The sequence below is a fragment of the Rhipicephalus microplus genome, chromosome 6 (assembly GCF_043290135.1).
Source record: "Rhipicephalus microplus isolate Deutch F79 chromosome 6, USDA_Rmic, whole genome shotgun sequence".
Taxonomy (NCBI): Eukaryota; Metazoa; Arthropoda; class Arachnida; order Ixodida; family Ixodidae; genus Rhipicephalus; species Rhipicephalus microplus.
Genome location: NC_134705.1, coordinates 119050096 through 119072110, shown reverse-complemented (window position 1 = coordinate 119072110; position 22015 = coordinate 119050096). Strand labels below are relative to the sequence as shown.

General features: G+C 43.9%; 1 protein-coding gene across 1 annotated transcript; it reads left to right on the top strand.

Annotated features, from left to right (window-relative positions):
* Window positions 1-3492: 3492 nt before the first annotated feature.
* On the top strand, window positions 3493-14631 carry LOC142766006 (uncharacterized). The gene is made up of 6 exons (XM_075867817.1): window positions 3493-3654; window positions 5827-5909; window positions 8287-8515; window positions 13071-13284; window positions 14307-14484; window positions 14590-14631. Exons 1-6 carry the CDS (start codon window positions 3621-3623, stop codon window positions 14629-14631), a joined length of 780 nt encoding a protein of 259 aa, XP_075723932.1. The 5' UTR covers window positions 3493-3620.
* Window positions 14632-22015: the final 7384 nt, after the last annotated feature.

Here is a 22015-nt window from a genome sequence, read left to right as displayed (position 1 = left end):
GCCCAGTATGTGGCCTGGACTTGCGATAAGTTCTCAAATACAGTTAAAAACGCTTTCTCTTTTCTCGAGAAAAGACGCTACAGGCTTGAGAATAGCTGCATCACAAGCCCTTTTCCCGCAATTGGTTGGCTTGTGCATGACGCGCACAGGAGTTACTGGGGCCGCTGCGAGAGGTCATGGCCTCTCAGCGCGTACCCGCGTGATCACACTGAAAAGCCGTAGTTTGAAGATACAAAACAGACAGAAAAAGTGTTCAATGTGAAGAGGTGCGCGAGATACACTCTTCCCCAGTTCCATCTTTTCCTGATAATCTCCCAGTGCTCTCTTCGGGACGAGAGAGGAGGGAATATAACTGCAGCGTGTGACAAATATTTGTAACTCCGCTCGTACTGGACGAAATCTAAAAACATTTGGGGCACTCAATTTGGGAGGCAATAGGCTCCTTTATTGGATGAATTCTATGGCTACTTAAAAAAATTCTGCAGGGTCCCTTTTATAAGCGTTTATTGACGTTGGTTTTGAAAACATGTCGGATTCCACGTTTTCACTTTCTTTGATGCGTGCTACTAGTCGATGTAATATTCCGAAATGTTGATTTACACCGAAGTTTATAAGTTCATCATCTACACACTGCACAAATCTGTGGTTTATCGCTAATATGCTACGACTTTTACGAACTGTAGGCTATCCCGGAAAGAGAGATCACACCGTTACGATGCCCATGTTGGTGATCGGCTGTGTCTATAAATTGTCAATCACTGCAACTTCTACTCTTTTACAGCCCAAAGGTAAGTGTAGCACCCTTCTCTTAATTTTGGTTTTTCGCCATTAAGCAGGTTTTTTTAATTTGAAGAACCGGGGAGGGGGATAAAATTGTTTTCCAATGCTACAACGTGGGAGTGGGGTGATGGTACAGAAGTTGATCAATAAATGTTTATTTATTTATTTATAATACCCTCAGGGCCAAATGGCATTACAGAGGGGAGTGGATTACATTGAATAACACATGGTACATGGTGGGGAGGGAAAAATACAGCGTTAGTACGAATATAAGCAAAAGTCAGCGTACAAACAAAATACATTAAATAGGTCCTGCGTATACAATGTTAGCTACGGTATCACGAAAAAGATGGTTGTCGTTAATAGCAACAATTTCAGGAGGAAGGTGGTTCCACTCGCGAGAAGAACGAGACAGGAATGACTGCGCAGCTGTGTTAGTACGATAAGTGATAATTCCAACCTTGTGACGGTGATCGAAACGGTTGGAAAAATACTGGGGTTGCAAAATAAGTTCGTCGCGCAAGATGGGGTGGTGATACAATTTATGAAAAGTTGATAGGCGGGAAACTTTTCTTCGAAGTGACAGGGTAGGCAGGGACAGATTATTCTTCATTGCAGATATACTGGCAGTGCGATTGTAGTTCGATAATATGAAGCGTGTGGAATTATTCTGAACTAGCTCAAGTGATGTAATTAAATTAATGTGGCTGGGATCCCAAATCGAAGAAGCATATTCTAGTTTAGGTCGTATTAATGTTTTGTACAGTGCTAATTTCAATGAAGATGGAGCTTTGGAAAAGTTACGGTGTAGGTACCCAAGCGTACGGTTAGCTTTGTTGATTATTTGTTCGACGTGCATTGCCCAAGAAAGATTGGATGTTATGTGGACGCCTAAGTACTTGTACAAGTTAGTAGATTCAAGAGGTATGTCGTTTAGTAGTAAGTAAATTGACTGCAAACACTGCGAGACACGCGCATGACTTTACATTTGTTTATGTTCAATTCCATTAACCATGTACGGCACCAGTTATTAACAGTGTTAAGGTCTGATTGAAGAGTACACGAATCGGTTATGTTATTTACCTCACGAAAAATAACGCAATCATCAGCAAATAAATGAATTCTGGATTTAATGTGGCAGGGGAGGTCATTAATATAAATTAGAAATAAGAGAGGCCCAATTACCGATCCCTGAGCAACGCCGGAGTGTACTTCAGTAAAACAAGAATTATACCCGTTAGCGTAAACAAATTGTGAGCGATTTGTGAGAAAACATTCAATCCATTTAAACACGTTATGATCAAGTTTCAGTTGGCTTAGTTTGTGAAGTAAAAGTTTATGACATACCTTATCAAATGCTTTAGAAAAATCTAAAAAGATGCAATCAGCTTGTGATGAGTTGTCCAAAATGCGGTGTAATCTGTTAGTAAATGATACCAGTTGTGTGTCACAGGAGTATGATTTACGAAAGCCGTGCTGAGATGACGTGAAGAAGGAATTACTTTCAAGAAAATTTACAAGGTTTGTGAATATGATGTGCTCTAATAGCTTACAGCACGTACTGGTAAGGGAAATGGGACGATAATTAGCAGGGGAACTTTTACTGCCAGATTTATGAATAGGAACTACTTTCCCGATTTTCCATTCAGATGGGAGAGTAGAAGTGTCGAGTGATTGCTGGAATATCTTGGCTAATATGATGGAACTAATTTCTACAGTATTTCTTAAAAATTTACTATTAATGGAATCATAACCAGGGGAAGAATGGTTGCCTAATTTGTTGATAAGGGAAGCGATGCCAGAAATGTCTACTAAAATTGGTGGCATGGGGAGGTGATTGTAGCAAAAGGTGGAAGGAAGTGGAACATCAGATGTTTTTGTAAACTGGGCAGCAAATGTGTTGTTGAGGGCTGTTGCACACTGATTGATGGGAACTGTGTCACCAGATGAGTCTTGCAATAAGATGTAATTATTTTTTGGGGGATTGATAACGCGCCAGAACTTTTTTACATTTGTTTTTAACATTGACGGCAATACATTAGAGACGAAGTTATCTTTAGCTTGTTTGAGTGCCCTGACGTAAATACTAGATGCGGTATTATAAGCGGCCCATCGTTCGTTAGTTGGCGAGCGCTTAGCTGAACGATAAAGGCGTTTTTTCTTGTTAGACAGGCGTTTGATAGTGGTATTGTACCATGGCGATTGTGAGTGACTAGCAATAGTGTAGGTTGGTATGTGCTTTACGGTGAGGCGATGAACTTCGGCAGCAAACATATCCCAGTTAGACTGAACGGCATGGTTGTTAAAATTGGTCAGAAAGACGTCGGTAAATTCAGATAATTCACGATTGATAGCATCGAAGTTAGCTTTTTTGTAATCGCAAATAGTTTTTTAATGTTATAAGAGAAGTGTCAACCTGGGAAATTATCATGAAGATGTGCTGGTACAGTACGCACGGATTGAAAAGAGACATCATCTTTGTTTGTATGAGAATTGTTATGAGTAATCACTCCAAATCACCACTTCGGGTTGGCGTAAGTATTTCTAGTGAAGGGAACGTTGGTTGCGCTGATAGCGCACGAAGTGTGCTTGTACAGTTTCAGCACGAGAGGCATGTAATATTCTGTGGACATGGCTTTTGGTGAATTTCCCTTACACTAATCTAAAAAAGTATTACTCAATTGAAAGATACTGAAATTGGGAGCATGTATTTATATTATAGACTAAGTTCCCCCGCTATCATCGAGTACGTCGGATTAAGTCATTCTTTTTCGCACAGAGACCATCGGCGATTTTGGTTCGCCGTTTGCTGTGTTTTGCTTCTCATCCTACTCATCGGGATGGTGCTTCTGTCCTCTTCCAACAGCTTGGCTGGTGAGCAAGCCATTGTCTTGTTTACGAAGTGGTGCCGATTGTTATTTTCAGGCTCAACACGATGCTCCCGAGACTAGTTTTGTTTGACAGATTCGCGAAGACAGATTTTCTGGCTACATTTGCAGTAGGTCGTGTTTTCCACCTGGCATTTAAAGATTTGCATTTGTTTCCAGTGGGGGCACCTCTAAGAGACCTTACACATGTAGCGCTTGATTGTGTACCAATACGTTTCTAATTGGAAAGAAATTATATCGAAACAATAGGCGCATTCCCGCCATCGCTGTAGTGTTCCGTACAAAAACCGGATTGATAACATGGCCTCACGCGTCGTGTTTTCTATGCGTGAGGAAAAACACACGACAAGATGCCTGCAAAACTGCTCAAGCAGATATGAAACGCACTGGGAGCTTCTGTGAAGTAATTTGCCCTTGGAAAAAAAACGGCAAAGGGTGGACGGAGAACACGCGCTATTGGCAGACAATGCGCACCATGACTGAGCAGTCATAGTCGGTCGCGTATCTTAAGATACGCGTGGTATACTAATCTTCATAAAGCCATGTTGGTAGATACAGTGGTAGTAGGGTATGACTATTGTGCATTTTATAGTTCGGCTGTGTGACGGCGACTCCAGAAGAACCGAACAACGCAGCAGTCGTACCTTGCTTGCATCCTATATCCCACTACCTGCTGAAGATAGGCAGCAGAGCCGACAAGCCGGTCGCGTTTTCTGCACCTGAGTGTATTCAGGATCTAAGTGGCTGAGTAAATAGGAAAAACAAATAATGAGCTAGCGACTGCGTCTACCATTTGTGGGGCTTCTTTCACGCTGCCCTACAGACGTTTTACACAATGCACGCGCAATGTGGTCTGTTCTATAACTTGTCTTGAGGTCGAACGCATATCGGACAGACTGGCAGGTGCTTAAAGGAAAGTCTCAGGAGCACTATTAGAACGCCCAACAGATCTATTAGGGTTACATTGCTGTGCTTGTAGCTGCGTTACACGACTCGAAGGTATGATAGTGCGGAGCCTCTCATCAGACAAGATCACTATAATCGGTTGCAACTTTAGAACAGCACTTCCTCCTCAAAGGCCGATGCACGCAAGCCTGCTCCATTGAGCATGTTCTACAGACTTGCGTCATGGGACGGACGGCTGTTGTTACCACCTGCAGAGAATGTTGCAGAGAGCAAGAGTGGGGCTATTCCCTTAGTCGCTGAGGTGGTCGGTTGCCACGCTTCTGTCGTCTTGACTTGCCCGACTTCTTAAGTGGTATAGATTAGGCAAGAAAGCGGTAAACATAGAAAAACAGGAAAAAGCCACTACCACTGACCGAAAAAGAAAACCAGTTTCTCGATCTGTAGTTACATAAGTAAGCGTTAGTAATGAATGGATGAAAATAGCAAGAAATTGTTGAAGTTCTTTTATTTTCGTGTATATGCTGTATGCTTCATGAAGTGCGTCAAATAATCAGCTGCTAGCGCTAGAGTGTTCCCATTCCTTTCCGGTCTTGCGCCCTTATAAATGCGAGTGCATCTTGAAGTTGGGCTATGCCAGGCATTCCCGGTGTCCGTGCGCCAGAAGGTGTTATCTCTCCGCTCCCATTGCTTTCCCATAGCAACAACTGTTGACGTGTGCACTTATCTTCGCCTCTAGAAACCGAAGAATGTAATGCGAGAGAGTGTAGGCGGGCGTAGGTGCAGTGCTTCGCCGCTCCTTGTCTCGCCGTTCGCTCTCTCACTTGCCTGCGCCCCACTCTCCCGTGCGGTCGCGCCTTACTACATACCGTTCGCTGGCTGGGTGCCTCTCAAGAACATCCGGAAACGCGTGAACACGCCACTCAGAAACGCTAACGCCGAGCCGAGAATGCTGGCGCCCAACTTTCCCGCCCACTGGTTCCTCACTCTTGACGGATGGCTGGCTGGGTCTCTCTCAAGACGATGGCAGAAGTCGGTGAAGATAATGACGCTAATGCTACACTCTCTCGGCGCATGAAATGCATTCGCATTTCCTAACGATTCCTTTCGAACAGGTAGGGTCATTTTTTTTCGTTTCAACGTTTTACACTTCGCATGGGTGAGTCATTTTTCTCTAGATTTTCGTTTCATTGAAGACACTAGGAATTTCTATGGCGACTGTATAAGTCCCTTTCCTCTTTATTCTTTGCTTAAGAAACGACCGACGATAACGACGGAGGGAACGATGACAAGTCTCACTATGCTGTAGATCCATCTGGCGGTGGAAAAACTCCTCCTGTGAGTAACAGTCACCCTTGCGTTGGTCGCAAGCTTAAGTCGTAAAGAACTAGTGGTGCTAACAATGGAGAAAGCGTATAGCCGAGTGGCCTCGTTGTTTATATTTTTCTTCTTTTTTGATTTATCTTCGTTTTTTTATTTTTTGCTCGTTTATTTGCATTTATTTTTGTTGTATCTATTTTTGTTTTTGTCACTTGGTTTACCTGTCTTTGTTTTTGTTGGCTTTCTGTCTTTCGTGCCCTCTCTGTTTCTACATTTTTCTCTCTCCTTTCTTCATCTCGTGTTTCGATTATCTGTCTGCCTCTCTTTTATTTATTTCTATTTCTTCTGCTTGTTTTTATGTTGAGCTTTACTCTGTTTTCTTCTTTTTTCCATCTTCGTTCCTCTCACATCTAAAGGGTACAGGCCACATCCATCCATCCATCCATCGGTTTATAGCACGAGAACAGAGCGACAACAAAGAGACAAGAAGGACACGAATGCTCGTGTCCTTCTTGTCTCTTTGTTGTCGTTCTGTTCTCGCGCTGTAAGTATCGTCATGTCATACCCAATAAGACCAATCTGCCACGCTTCAACTCAGCGCCGTGTGAACGGGAGCGCGAGCTGCCCGCTAGCGCATGCCGCCTCGATAAGCAAACTCTTTTAACCCTGTAAACCCCTGATCAGTTTTGCATTCAGAAAATTTGCGAGCAAACTCTGAACGTTTTCGTTCTTCTTGTGCAGTGCATTTTAGAAAAAATTTGAGTGGAATTCAGTTTGAGGCATAAATATAATTACCATAAATTGAAATAATTGCTGTTGTATAATATGTGTGTGACTGTACCTTCTTCATAACATGTGAAATTTGCAATAGCTGCTTATTGGGACACCTATGGTAGCTTTTAGTAGCTTTATTAAGGTATTTTATTCAATGTATGAAACATAATACAATTGGCATTGTAAGGCTTAATAGGTAACGCTCCTTGTTAGCAAGCTTGTTTAAACTCTTCGCTACTTTTCCCAGCGCTGATGATTCTCTAGAAAATTGGTTTCATGATTGCGGTGTCGTCGAAATGAATGGCGTGTCTTCTCAGTTTGAAATTATTCCTGTCTAATCACCGTTAGGCTGATCGCATCGAAATTAACGCAGTAACTGAATGGTAGTTGCATTGTTTTCTGCCAATGATAATGGCATAAAAAATGCAACTATCACTCAGCTAGTCGTTGTAGTCGAGTGCAATTCTGCCGTTTTTTTAAATTACGGGCAGGAGCAAACAGAACAATTCGAAACGACAGGCAGGCTGCCCCTGGCAGGAGGAAAAAAAGAGAGCCACGTTTGGGGGCTTGAGAACCAAGCCTCGCTTTCTAGTGCATCTACAATGATGTCACCTTGCGCCAATAAGTAACACTGCGCTCAAAGTGCGCACGCCTGCACTCCCCAAAAAAAAAAAACTCGGGGCCCTACCAGCGCGTCAGAATCGGGCGCTGTATAAACATACTGAACAATAGGGCAAGTGCTGATGAAAACATAATGTCACCCAAACAGAAGAACGCTCTCACACTTCAACTCACTCACATGCACCCACACTGACTGTGGAAGACGCCGTATGGCCAGACACCCGTGTCCCATTGATAATGAAGACCTAGGGCTACATTTCTGGGGCAAGGTAGCACTTGACGATATCGGCTCTAGCGAGCACATGCTTGCTGGATGGAGGATGCTTACACACAGAACACGACACTATACAGTTTCATCATCCCGCTAGGATGACGAGTGGAAGCCTGCACAAGATTTCCGATTATTCTGCGAGGTCGAGTGCGTTCATCGCTCATGTTTCAGCAAACGCTGTCGAGGACACTCATCACAAGAAAAAATCGCCGAAAGAGCACAAGGTAATGAGAAGCACATGAGATCATAAACTGCCAAATAATACAAAGGCAGGCAACATGATAAACGTGATGACGCAGTGCGACACCTTGAAACAATGGGGAAATTTCATATACACATCCCCTTAGACGGCATCCACAGAAATGTGTGCATGAATTTCGTTTACCGTGCACACAAGCCACGCATATGTGCTTACAAGGTTAGGTGCCAGTTGGCACCATGCATTTCCTGTTTTGTTTCAGCTGTAGCTTCCTCGAGCGTCCATGGTGTGCTATAGACGGGCTCTGCACACATGGCACAAGCGCGTACGAGTAAATGCGTCAGTATGCACCACAATATACGTCAATCCGCGAGCAGTGTTCAATGCACTGTAGATTAATTTTTGAGTCATTCCTGTATCTCTGACCGAGAACGAGATGTGGGGACTTTGGCACTCGAAACTATATAGATGACTCGAAGCTTCACGGCGTGCAGAGCCGTGGTGCTTCTACAAAGGTTGATCCATCGCAGACGACTTCTGGAGGAGGCCACAATCCTGGCGGGAAGACGACTTCTGGGGGAGGTCACAAGCCTGGCAGGAAGACGACCTCGGGGCACGGTCCAACCCACGGCGGAAAGACCATAAGACCCGGACCTATCGTGACGAAGCCAGGCACACCGGGGCCCGGTCACCATACAAGTGTTGCCCCCAGAGGACCGACACATAAGCCTACGACTACTACTCCACCTCCAATCATCGGTTTGTATTTGCCCGGACATTGTGCACCAAGCCGGTTTTTCTGACGCTGTGGGGACGAGTATACAAAGTAGCATGAACGCATCCTCGAAAAAACAATGATACATCCTTTAGACTGTCTAAAAATATAATTCAATAATCTATAGTCTGTCTAAATCTACTTTTGTAAGGACAGAGGCAAACAAAAAAAGTGGGGACCCAAGAACTGTTTCGTAACAAGTTGCGAAAGCGCGCTTTTTATGTACCTCTGTTTTTGTGTTTTTTGTCTTATACCGCCGAAAAAATAGCAAAGCATCCTCCTGTAGCATTTGGAGGTGACTGAACTACGTGATCACCGGTAGATGACGTGCTCTTATGTTATGCACGTTGTAGTTTCTGTACACACCTTTCCCGAGCTTGCTGTCCCTCTCTTGCCACTTATTCTTCATTCAGGTGTAGTGTAAAGAATTGAAGATATTCTGGTGAGTCTTCCCGTATCTCTCGCATTTCATGTTTCTCTATTTTGTTTGCACTGTACCTAACTGTTCACCGCGAATACCGTTTCATTTAATTCCGATGGACAAGACTGCTTTCTAATGTTCAAGGGCCCTCCACCGCCCCGCGTTGAAAGACGAGGAGGTGGTTTTCTCCTTTTCTTCGCTATTGTTCACACAAACATTTTATCCTCCTCGCCCCTTACTACTTAAAAGCAAGCGAACAATGTCAGCAATAAGCGCTATAGCCTATCGAGATTTCACGCCTCTCGGCTACATGCTGTTAACACCGTTTGCGCAGTTGCAACAAACCAAATGAAATGTAATCGGTTCATCGCACACGACATTTGTGCGAGACAAGGAAGAACGGATGAACGACTGCTTGGCGAAGCAGTGCAGGAGACAAATCACATTTTATATTTCGCGTATTTGGACTAATCGAGTGCGAGACAAGGAAGCACGGATGAATGACTGCTTGGCGAAGCAGTGCAGGAGACAAATCACATTTTATATTTCGCGTATTTGGACCAATCGAGTTCGAGACAAGGAAGCACGGATGAATGACTGCTTGGCGAAGCAGTGCAGGAGACAAATAACATTTTATATTTCGCGTATTTGGACTAATCGAGTGCGAGACAAGAAGAACAGATGAATGACTGCTTGGCGAACCAGTGCCGGAGACAAACCACATTTTATATTTCGCTTATATGTCCATTAGTGAGCGTGTACACTATAGACGTCACGGGAACTGTCTGCGTCACAGAAGGGCGCAAGAAGGACAATAACTATCAGGAGAGAATATTGCGCTTGCTTATTTTTTGTATTTTCACAGCCGGGTGAGTGGTTCTTTTTACGGAGCCCTCAACGCTTTTTCAACTAGCCGTAGAATAGATCAATCAATATGTGGGGGAGCTCGATCAATCAATATGTGGGGTTTAACGTCCTAAAACCACCATATGATTATGAGAGATGCCGTAGTGGAGGGCTCCGGAAATTTCGACCACCTGGGGTTCTTTAACGTGCACCCCAATCTGAGCACACGGGTATACAACACTTCCACCTCCATTGGAAATGCAGCCGCCGCAGCCGGGATTTGATCCCGCGACCTGCGGGTCAGCAGCCGAGTACCTTAGCCACTAGACCACCGCGGCGGGGCGTTTGCTAGAGGAGCCTATTGCCTTGCGAATTCCCTACTGCAAAAAGTTTTCGAGTCCACACACAGCGGAGTTAGATTTGTCGCATGCTGCAATTGCATTTTCTGTTCTCTCGCCCCGACGAAATCGCTGGAAGCTAAGCAGAGAGGGATGGCATGGAGAAAGCAAGTGCGTCGCGCGCGCCTCATTACTATGAGCACTTTTTGTTCATTTTTTTTCTTTGAATAGGCGGTTTTTCAGTGTGATGGCAAGCGTGTGTGTGAACATGTCGCCGCCTCCCACGGTGATCCTTGTAACGACCGAGCGCTCCATGTTCAATTCAGCCAATGGCTAATCCAATGGCTGTGACGAGTGAATTTTGAGCTGCTTCCATCATTTGTCGAGAGAAGAGAAAGCAATTCTTTGAATTTGAGAATTCATAGGGAGTTCCAGGTAGCGTGCTCCGCTATATTACTCTGGCGTGTATTCTGGTAGACTTGATGCCTACAGGTTTCAGCGAGAGATTATCCGTCAGCTGCCAGCTTGTTATGTGATTACGCGCTACGTGACGCCCACTGGCTGAGAAAGTGCGTTCTACACTCGCCGTCGTGGCTACTAGAGGCTCTGGAATTTTTCAGGATTGAATAGATATATAAGGCCCATGATGTGGATGGGGTATACCTGCCACTGTAGCTCAGGTGGTAGAGCGTTACAAATTACTTGCCAGCGCAAGTAATTTTTCATTCTGTTTTTTCTTTCAACCTCTTTAGAATAAATTTACTAGATATAACATTGCCGATACATTATTTAAACCATTGTTTATTAGTTGTTGCTAATATAGAGTCTGACAAAGAGACAAAATTTCTTTAATTTCCCCTTCTTTCCTTTACTACAAAAGGGGTTATTTTAAACGCGGGATCTTCCAAAGACGGGCACTAACATCCATGTTCCCCAAAGCCGTTGATGCATTAGACGGTATTCGCCATAAAATGCTTGCTTTCTGGCTTCTATGAACATTCATGGGCGAATGTTACGCGAAGACACAGATGTATGCTATAGGAAGGCTAGCTCACGGAGATTTTAGTTACTGAGTTCTCTCTGCCATATTTGCAAGCCGCTTTCGCTACAGATACATCAAGTGTTTGGCCCAGCAGACTTTTACTCTCACGAGACGTTTTATCATGAGAGAATTTTGAGGTCCACAGGCCTTAATTGTTGCGCTTAGAGATGATATGACCCCCGGTTTCTTTCACAGGACTATGTATTTTGGTTTATTGCTCACTTGCACATTTCAACTAATAGAATTTTCCGAATGTTCTTGTAGGAGTACTGACGCGAATTTTGGTGCGTTGCTTTAAATGAAAACATAAGTGTCGAGAGCTTTAGAAAGAATATCATTGGGCTCAACAATACATACATACATACATGCATACATACATACATACATACATACATGCACAGATACATACATACAAATTACATTCATAAAACAATGCAATGAATATATTATTACTACCGGAAACCTAAACAATCTATTTCGGTTTTGGTATCGATGGGGTGGCTTCGAACTGACATGTAAACAGAAATCTGACGTGATTGTAATACTGCAACTCGCCACATACTAGCAATAGTTGTCATTTTGCAGTCAGTCGCAGGTGATTCACTTAAGCAACGATGATTTATTTGCCATCTGGAGACTCTGACAGCAATTTTCGCGATTCGGGGGTCATGTAGGGCGCAGACTTCAGAAGCCCCGTGAACTGTCATGACTTGGGATAATGTAAGTTTGCTGAAGAAAACTTTTAAGTAAATGTTTGATACGTGTTGTCCCTCTCAGTTGTGTAAAGGACAGTGTTGATAGTACACACAATAGAAATGAAACTGCCCTTCTTGGGATAGCTCCAAGCCATGTCAGCACTCGCTTAATGGGATGCCTGATGGTCCACGCATCTTGTAAACCATGAGGGTATTTCCGTTGAAGTGAGCTAAAGTTGCATGAGCTTCCAAAGACAGGCACGGACATACATGTTCCCCAATGCCGTCAGTGCACTAGATGGTATCAGCCATAGAAAGTTTGGTTTCATGTCGAAGCATGTCAGTACTCTTGTAGTGCAACGTCTCATGGTCCGCGCATCTTGTCAATTGTGAGAGCTTTTCCGGTGATGGAAGCTAATGTTACATGCTGTTCAAGCCTTTGATCTTCTTAAGACGGGCACTAACATCCATGTTCTCCAAAGCCGTCGATGCATTAGATGGTATTCGCCATAAAATGCTTGCTTGCTCGCTTCTATGAACATTCATGGGCGAATGCTACACGAAGACACAGACGTATATTATAGGGAGGCTAATGAGCCAGGTGTAGGGAGGACAATTGTTACAATATTTGAGGTAGTAACCTTACGTGGATTGTACGAATAGAACGGAAGCCGGTGGTATAGGCTCCTCTAACAGTGATTTCTGCGCTGAAATCAGTTTTTTTGTCACTGCACGTATTTCTTTCTGAAATATGCAAGAAATTTCCACCAGATATAGTTGACGTGATCTACCGGGCATGAAGCTCCTAAAAAAACTGCAGGAACGTAGTTAACAGGGCTCATTCATATGAATGTATTGTCACAGCGTGAAAAATAAACAAAAGCACAAACCTGATGAAACACAGCAACTCGAGCAACCGCTCACTTTCATTTGAAGCGTTAGTTTTACAAAGAAGCACTGATAAAGAAATACCCGAAATCACGTAAAGCACGTGCAAGAAATTTTTTTACACTATGCCTACAATGAATCCCCTAAATTTCTACACGTAACTAAGCCTCGCCCTCGCACTTTGGCCAGAAACGCACTCGCCGTTCAACGGAAATGGAAGACCAAAATGTGTAATGTGAACGAAATTGCATAAATATACACATTGGTGCCTGCAGAAGTGAGTGACTCCTGTTTTGCTATCTTGTGCAGCGACAAAGATGCCCCTCGTGTGCACAGTGAGCAGCGTGGGCAGCGCACAAATCCTGCTGCCTCAGTTGCATGTGTGCTCTTACGTCTTCTTCACGCACGTCATATCGAGGAACAAACACCTGTACGCCTCGGATGGCAGTGGGGCGTTTCAGGACTTTGTACGCGCCATAGAAGCGTCTGGCGGCTACACTGGTGGAATTTCCTTTGATATGCGGTAAGTGAGCATCAGACGATAGGAAAATACCTTAACAAACCCACAAAAAATACCATCGACAGTTTGAACACAAAGTATTCATGATTAAAAAGAAGCAGGATAGCGGAAAAAGCTATGGACCAACACTCAGACATATAATAACGCTGTTTGTCGGCGCTCGCTTGTTTCTGTTTGATATTCCATCGTTTTTTGCACTGTTATAATTTTTGATCATAGAAAACCAACTGGCCTGATTTAACGCATTCGACATGTACCACAAAATATTATTTTTCTAGAAAGTGTTTCGGTTCCGACGTGATCACGCATGGTGATCTATATGACAAGAACACGTGTAGATTATATCGCCAAATGTAGTTCATCACGTACCATGGCGTCATGCTATGATGTTATTGCTCGACGTGGTTCCTTGGTCAAAAGTAGGCTCATCACGGAGGCAGTGCGAGAAGCTGCCCGGCGAGGTGCAGGTAGCTTGCTGGGCCATCGATCCAAGAGGCAATGCAAAACGCCGATGAGCACCGAAAGCCTTCGGAGGAGAAAGGAGCAGGACAAAATGGTTTTCCCCCTCTAGTATTTTCAGGCGTATGTATGAGGAACACTGAGTCTTCCTTAACATGGCTCTCGTACGACTGTTATATGTCACAATGACACAATATAGGCTACCTTTTTTATTCGTTATCAAAATCAAAAGTTGGTGCGACGCAAAATGTTCGATAAAGACTAGCGGTGCCTTGAACATTTCATTCGATGCCGGAATCAACCGCACAAGCTTTACAGAGAAAAACATACAGGCACACACCAACTTTTCATGCATGAGAAATGGCTTAGGCCTTCTTTTTCGCAATAGGCGGCCATAAGTACGAAAGTTGGTAAATAGGCGCGGTGTTTTGGGTAGTGCAGTTATGCTTCAGGAGCACAATGAGCTGCACTCTGTATGGTGATAAGCCACAGTGAGTCGATTTAGAGTTTGCAAGTTTTCATATGCATATAAAGTGAAACTTCAAGCGGAACCTCTTTGTGCCCAGGTACGGCATCAACGAAAAAACTGGGGCAGCCTTACTGCCGACTGCCTTGGAGGAGGCCCGCACTGAACTGCTCGAACTGTACAACAAGAGCAACATCAAACACTACGGCATCCTCAATTGCATCACAATGCCAGGTCTTATGCCCTATCTCGTGGCGGTTCTGCCCAGCACGTTTTCGGTGAGAAGTATGGTCATGCATTTCGACACGCACAAGGACCATCGTTTCTTACTTGTTTCCGCTGTTTTTGCCAGGTTTCTGATATTTATTTTCCTGTTTGTGCAGTGTACCAAATCACTAGTGGTAATTAACAATACTTGTGCCTAATTGGCTATGGTAAAATCTATCTTAATGTAGCAAGTGGCAATATATTATTCTTATTTCATCAAAAGCATATTCTTGAGTTTTCAAAGAAGAAACACCTTAAAGTGTCGTCATTATTATTTTCATAACAATTCTTCGCCTATCCTAGGTCCACTGCAGGCCGAACGCCTCTGCCAACGATATCTAATTTACTATATGTAGAGCTAACTACATATATTTACACCAGCGAATTGGTCAATTCACCTCTTTGAACAGGGTAATGAATGAAAAAAAAACACACACTCACTGCCAGAACGAGCATTTATATGCTGTTTTGTCCGAGTGCATTGCGGTGGATTTGCGATTACGGCACTAGGCTGCAGACAGGATGGCCGTGAGGTCGATCCCAGTCGCAGCGGTCTTGTTTCGATGAAAGCAAAATGCTACAGGCCTGTAGGCGTGTATTCAAGTGTACATTACATAATCATAGGTAGCCAATATTTCTGGAGCCATTTAATACGGTGTCCTTATTGTTCATATCCTTGTTTTGGTATTCACTACTTCAAGACCCATAAAACTTGGCGGCTAAGAACTTGTACAACGAAAGAAGCATAACGAATGACGCCCAGTTTTGAAATATTTCACGGAGTATTATTACAGTTCTAATCCCCGAATTGTGGTACGCTGTTCGTTTAAACTGAACACGGCGTACACTGAAAAGCCTCCGAATTCACTTCGGGTGTCTTTCAATTGTTGATTACTTGCTCAGCGCGAGTAAATAGGAGCTAAAATTTGTAGTATAGTGGTGCCGCCGTAACAAAAACAACTTCTTGAAAGAATTTACTTTTCAAATAAATGAGACGCGCAACTTGCACCAGCTCATATATGAAGCCATATAAAGTTCTTCAAATGAAAACAGAGAAGCAGGGTAATTGAATGATTTACGTATCAGCAGCCTTTCTACCACAGTAAATTCTGAAACTCAAATTCAACTCAGAGTAAGACACTTCGTCCCTTATGCAACAAAACATTACGAACAATGAGGTGCTTGCATTATGGCAATGTAATGACGAAGAAGTAGATCGGTGCAAGGATAGCAACATCGAGTGTGCAGCAGAGGCTAAAGTGTTACTGCACTGTGCACAGTACTGCGAACTATAGCTCAACAGCTCTAGCGAAGTGAATCATTTTATTACAGTAACGCTATATTTACATGGTTTGCCACTTGTAAAAAATAATGTCTTTAGGATTTCAAGTATGTATACTTGTGTACGGCTGCGTCAGTTCATTTACCATAATCCACACTGCCACGAACTACAAAAATGAGCTATTTTTATTAGGAAACAAACTGGTCAAATTTATAAAGCTTCGGTTGCTACCTACGGCAAGTTGATTTTTATTCCTCCGCAATCCTTTCCCAATTACAATTCAACAGTTAAAGCATCCATATACTTTGGCGTAAACGGCTCTTGCCCTCTCTTTCTTGTGATTTGGTTAGGTGGCATTGACATTCACAGTTTATGATGTCGCATAACTTACTGCTTTCTTCGCAACGTCCAAGCCAGAGCTGCACATGGAAATGATTCGTGCGCCGTGCGTCTTTTTGTACATGTGCAGAAAATGAGATCGCTGCAGAGAGGCGACCCGAACGGTGTGATTGTCCTGGCCTTTGGCGCATTCCAAGTCAACGTCTCTTCTGACTGGACAATGTATTATCGGCGGTACTTCCAGGAACTTGGAAAGTGAGGACATCACGCACATTCGTTTAGAGGTGTTCGATTTGTAGAATTACGTTCCGCAAAACGATGTGCTATAGTTTTTCAGTGTACAGTCAAAAGTCCTAATAACGAAATTATCACCCTTCGCAAGTCGTTTTTTTAATGAAATTGGTCATTCCGTAGAATCAAGACGGAAACTTTTTTTGTCCTTCTAAATGCAGAACTTTAATCAACCATCATTGTTTAAAGCTATGAAGCACCGGACCAGACAAGAACAAACCCATACAAATCACACCACATCCAACCCGCCTGTAGTGATTTATTTACGCTGATATACTTAAGACATCAGGAAGCAGGCGCAGGGAAGCCCTAGCTACCGACGCTAGCTTGCTTTATTCATGAGTTTTAATTATTTTTGGCCGAGCGCTATCGACCAATGCTATTTCTTATTAGCTGAGCGCTTCCACACACGCCTACTGCAGCCGTTCAATTAGTACAAACTTCAATGACCTCCCCTTTCATCTTGTTACAATTAACACGTACCATATATGCTTATTCAAACACTGCACACTTCTGTGTACCTGCTGCCGTGAAAGTTGTGCAGATTTACCCAAGCAGTCACTTCTTTCTTTTTTTCAGTGACGAAATTTATTGAGGGAACAGCAGTTTGTAGTACACGGAGGGGTGTCTGGCAGGTCACTGAAGCATGATCACTCAATGTGCCACTACAACGCGGCATGCTTTGGGAAAGCAGATGGGAAGGGAGGGGTGATGAGTGAAATATACCATGGGATGAAAACTTTCAAAGCCCCGGCATTCTCTGCAGGACAGCAGAAAAGTACGCATATAATTGGCCAGTCAGATGTTAGCCATTATTTTAATGCACAGATATGTAGTACAATTGTCGAATGACGCATACAGCTTAAGCATCGGCGTACTCTTCCTAGCCGTCATCCTCGCTACCGTACAAATGGCGCATATACGGCCAGCCTCAGCGGCGTCGAACTACACCTGGTTGCTACCATTGCCTCCGCACTCCTATAGGCTGAAACAAAAACTTAAGGAATGTGAAATGAATGTGGCGTTTCAAGTCGTCCCCCTCGTTCCGTGCCTACTACGCTTTTTAGGCGAGAGCAGTTCACTTGGTTGATCTCCTCTACTCTCGGCGGCGTGAAAGCACTCTAGCTCGCTCTGCCACTGTGTGACGGTGATAGAGCGAGGGTGGTCTGAACGAGTACATATACTCCGGTTGGAGCCCCAAAATATGCTGAAACACTCTGGCAAACGCGTTTCTGAGTGATCCTGCCCTCTCAACGAAAATCGCCATACAATTGTAACTTACCGACCTCGAAAAGTGAACGCGGCGTCAGGGCCCATTCCGCAAGCAAAGATCGAAATCGGCCTGCTTCGGAAATGCAGGTCAGGTGGATGCAGGTCAGTCACGTAAAGCCCTGACAGTCTGCCGATATGCCATGATGCGGAGAAATCAAGGGATGTTTTTGCGAGTAGATCGGTCGAGAAAGTTTCGAACAGACCATCAGGGTAGAGAGGTCACCGTAGCCTCTAGCATTGTGTGGTGCGTACGAGCGCTATTGATCTGCAGTCCGCTGTTCTCTTCATGTAAACGGCGTGCAGCATGGTAAAAGTAAAAGCATTAAAGTGGCCCGGATGCCCAGACGTTTTTAATGCGACAACGTTACAGCGTGGACTCGGAGAAAAACCGGCCTATCTTTAAATTATGAAGAATTCACTTTCGAGGCTGGTTCAAGAAAGCACTTCGTTTAGGTGGGTTTGCTGACCACATTTGTTCACTAATGCTTACGGATGAGACCATAAAATCCCAGGGATATTTATCGGGGAATGATATTTTCTGCGTTTGATGAAAAACTTTGTAAATTAAGCTTGGTTATATCTAGTTCTATCTTTAAATCCGGTAAGACTTCTCTTTGAAGTTTTATTGAGCTTGGAAATTCACCCAGGTTCAGAGTCGCAACCATGCTCTTTCTTTTTTTTTGCCTTCCATGTCTATATATGGTCGTCCTTTATGAAAGGGAACACGCGAACGCGTGGCCGGCTCTCTGCGGAGGCTGCCTACAGCACCTTCAACCGACAAGTGGAGAAAGCACGTTCGCTTTTGGCGTCCTCTATTGCCAAGCAATGTAACGAGTCATGGCCGGTAGACAACCGCTGCTAGATTACGTTCCCTTCCTCCGCGCGTGGTGAGTGATATCGGGCGATTACTGCTGCTTGCGCCGTAGCCGAGCACAGCATTTGATATTTGATACGTTGGCAGTGGACTACGCTAGGCGTGAGCAGAGAGCGAGTGCAATCTCGCAGCGCTTGTCTACCCGCCATCACTCGCTATAATTATGTTTAGGGGCGAAACAGAGAAGTTTATTGCAAACTGGTAACAACATTTCAGGTGAGTACAACCGTCTGGTGTAACAAAATCACTTGACAAAACTACTTTTGGCAGCACCCGTTCGTCCCTCGTGGCCGTAGTAGTAGTGTGTAACAAGTATAAATTTTGACCTCCAAGGTGGTGCCGGTGAGAAATTTCTTCTGTGCGTTGTTTAACAATAAAAGATAGTGCTCATTGTACATGCCAATGGCTGCTAAGGGGGAATGAGAGACAGGAGAATCCGGCTTTTAGTTAACGCGCACGCTGCGAATTTTTTATTGTTCAACAACGCATAGAAGACACGAAAGGTTTGCAACGTTATACTCGCTAGGCGTAACCTGCTAGGTTTCAGAAAGGTTTAACGAGTGTCGGGCCACAGTGCCATGAATACAGTGAACTAGTATATACCATTAACTTGAGGTGGTTAAAGGTGGGAAGTAGACACGAAGCGCAAGCCGTGAGAAAGTGTGCGTGTGCCTCCTCTCGTTGAGTCCTTGGAATGTCCGCTGGATGGCGGTGCTTCTATATGAGGAATATATGATGAAAAGATGCGAAATTGTTGTACTTGGAGTGTTGAATAGGTGGACGAATGGACACAGAGACAGATGGAGGATGGACGCACGGATGTCTGCACGGACGAATGGACGCATGGACGAGCGCAGGCGCGGATGCATGGAAGAAAGCAGTGACGGACGCACGGATGAACGTGCGGGCGCATGAACAGACGCACGCACGGACGGGTGGATGGACGCACGGGCGGCCACACAGACGCACGCATAGATGGACGGAAGCAAGAACGAACAAACGGACGGATGCTTCGTCCCACTATCCATCATTCTCTCCGTGGATATGCTGTTATTTTTTTCCAACAGATGACGCTGAAAAGGAACGTGTTTTCTTTTGCTGTCGGTATATTGTGCTGTAGGCAGCCACTGCAGAGCGCAGGCCACGCGTTCGCGTGTTCTCTTTCATAAAAAACGACAGTGTACAACTGTTTGTCTTACCAAAAAAAAAGAATTATTTAGACAGCGAATTTTTTTAAACAGTGTTCTTCAGCAGCGATTTGAATTCAATCAAAGAATAATAAGAAATTCGGCATGATTCAATTTGAGCTTATTGATTTAAGTTCGCTTTTTTTATGTTAGCGATGAGCTGTTGATTCTCTTGAACTTACTGCTGTTCGCAGGACAGGTAGAGGCATCCTACGCCGAGGTTTTTCCGCATGTTACTTATGTCATCCGGAAATAGATGTAGTGAAAAGCTGTCTGTACGTAGGACCCCTTATTCTTTCATTAATTGATCATCATGTACGAAACTTCAAGTCAACGCTGTGCCATGCCTTCTTACAGCGCCTGATCTTCTCATTTAATTCAGAAAAAGTAGCAGCAAAAGGCGAAATCTTCCAGGGTAGAAAAGCTGTGATTGCTCTGTGACGTTTGACAATGAATTGAGTGCCGCCTAAAGCATAAATACTACTGTGCACGTATTAGGAAACGTGCAAGAAGCAGCAATTTACAGGTGTAGCAGATTAAGTGTACTGTTAAGAAGGCAAATGTGGCGTACTGGTATTTCAACAACATATCTAAAACGTTTTGACTACCCCAGACAAAGAGCCTACAATGAATTTAGGAGCATTACGCATAGCTGTCAGTGTACCGGTAAACAATCAACTTATTGCTGAAAAAGTTTGATTTTGTTTTTTCTTAGCGTACACTAAAATACATCATGCAAAATTTTAGAATTACCTCGGGCAGAGAACCGTCATAAAACTGTGGTGCATTAAGCATAACTCCTCTTAACTAAAACAGCATTCCAGTAAACACTAAACTTATGAGACCACAAAGTTTGATTCCGGTTTTGTATTTTTTTCTTCTCATTTCTGTTACAAAGCTGGAAAGAACGGAATGCGCTTAAATGAGGAGCATGCCGAATTGTTATTATTCATTGGTTATTCAGATCTTACTTTTCTGTATTGTAGTTAGAGGATGCTCAGTGTGCTCAGTGCATGTTTTCGATGTGTCGATAGCGGCGTTCTTTGTTCATCTCATAATCTGTCAAACACGCTCTCTCTCTCACACACACACACACACACACGCACACGCGCACGCGAACGCACACACACACACACACACACACGCACACGAACACAAACAAACAAACAAACAAACAAACCAACCAACAAACAAACTCAAGCGTTCCTTCCGAGAGCACTTTTAGGTTGACAAATATGCTGTTATTTCTTTCTGCTTTCCTACCATCGCAATGACAAACAGCTACGACGTGGATATCCTGATCGCGGTTACCAGTGAAGAGGGTCAGATAGGAGACAAGGTCTGCTACGCCGCACCGACGAGCGTCTGGAACACTACAAACACCAACTTCTCCTCTATCGTGAGTACCCGCAAAATTTGCCTTGCCGCCGATGAATAACAACAAAAAACCCTACGTTTAGCATGTAATCTGTCCTACAGAGTCGTATTACACCTGTTTATTCGGTGAATAATCGCCAAGAATAAATATAACCTACGGCACACGCACTATCCAGCGCACTTTGAAGATCGCATTGTGCACTTTCAGGATGGGGAATTCATGACTTTTTTGTTTTTATTTTTTGAGCGAAGACGAGCAAACGCACACTGGTAGGCGAAACTAGACAAGTGGCAATGGTTTTCCCTCAAGCGCACAATGGTCTATGTGATGAAACACGCAATGCCTCAAACGGTAGATCGAAGAGGCCACGTTTTTCGGCCTCTGCCTATGATTGTCGCTATATTTGTGCTTGAACACTTTTGTAGCTCTGACTTTTTATAAGCTTTTATGTTGCTAGTTTTATTGAGGGGAAAGTAGGCTGGGCTCACCATGTTTCTATATTGCCACCATTGATGAATGAGCCAATGTGGCTCATACTCGTTTTGGGGCCGCGAAGAAGAAGAGAACATTTTGGTTGCTCTGGTTTAGGTGAACTCCTGACTGTAGGTCTTGTTTTGCTCGTGACATTACTGATGGAAGTGCTGGGTAGACCTGAATAAGAGCAACCAAAATGTTCTCTTCTTCTTCGTGGACCCAAAAAGAGTATGAGCCACAGGGGCTCGTTCATCAATGGTGGCAATATGTTCTTATACAAAGTTCAGTACAGCGGAAAAAAAATATTTGAGAACAACAATCCTGGCACTCGAATATCTCTTGATATTCGTGGATAATACGGTTCCCAGGTGATCTCCAATTACTCTTCTTTTGTGCGAGTACCTTCCTTACACACATTCTAACGAGTTCTGCCGCCAACGCGGGT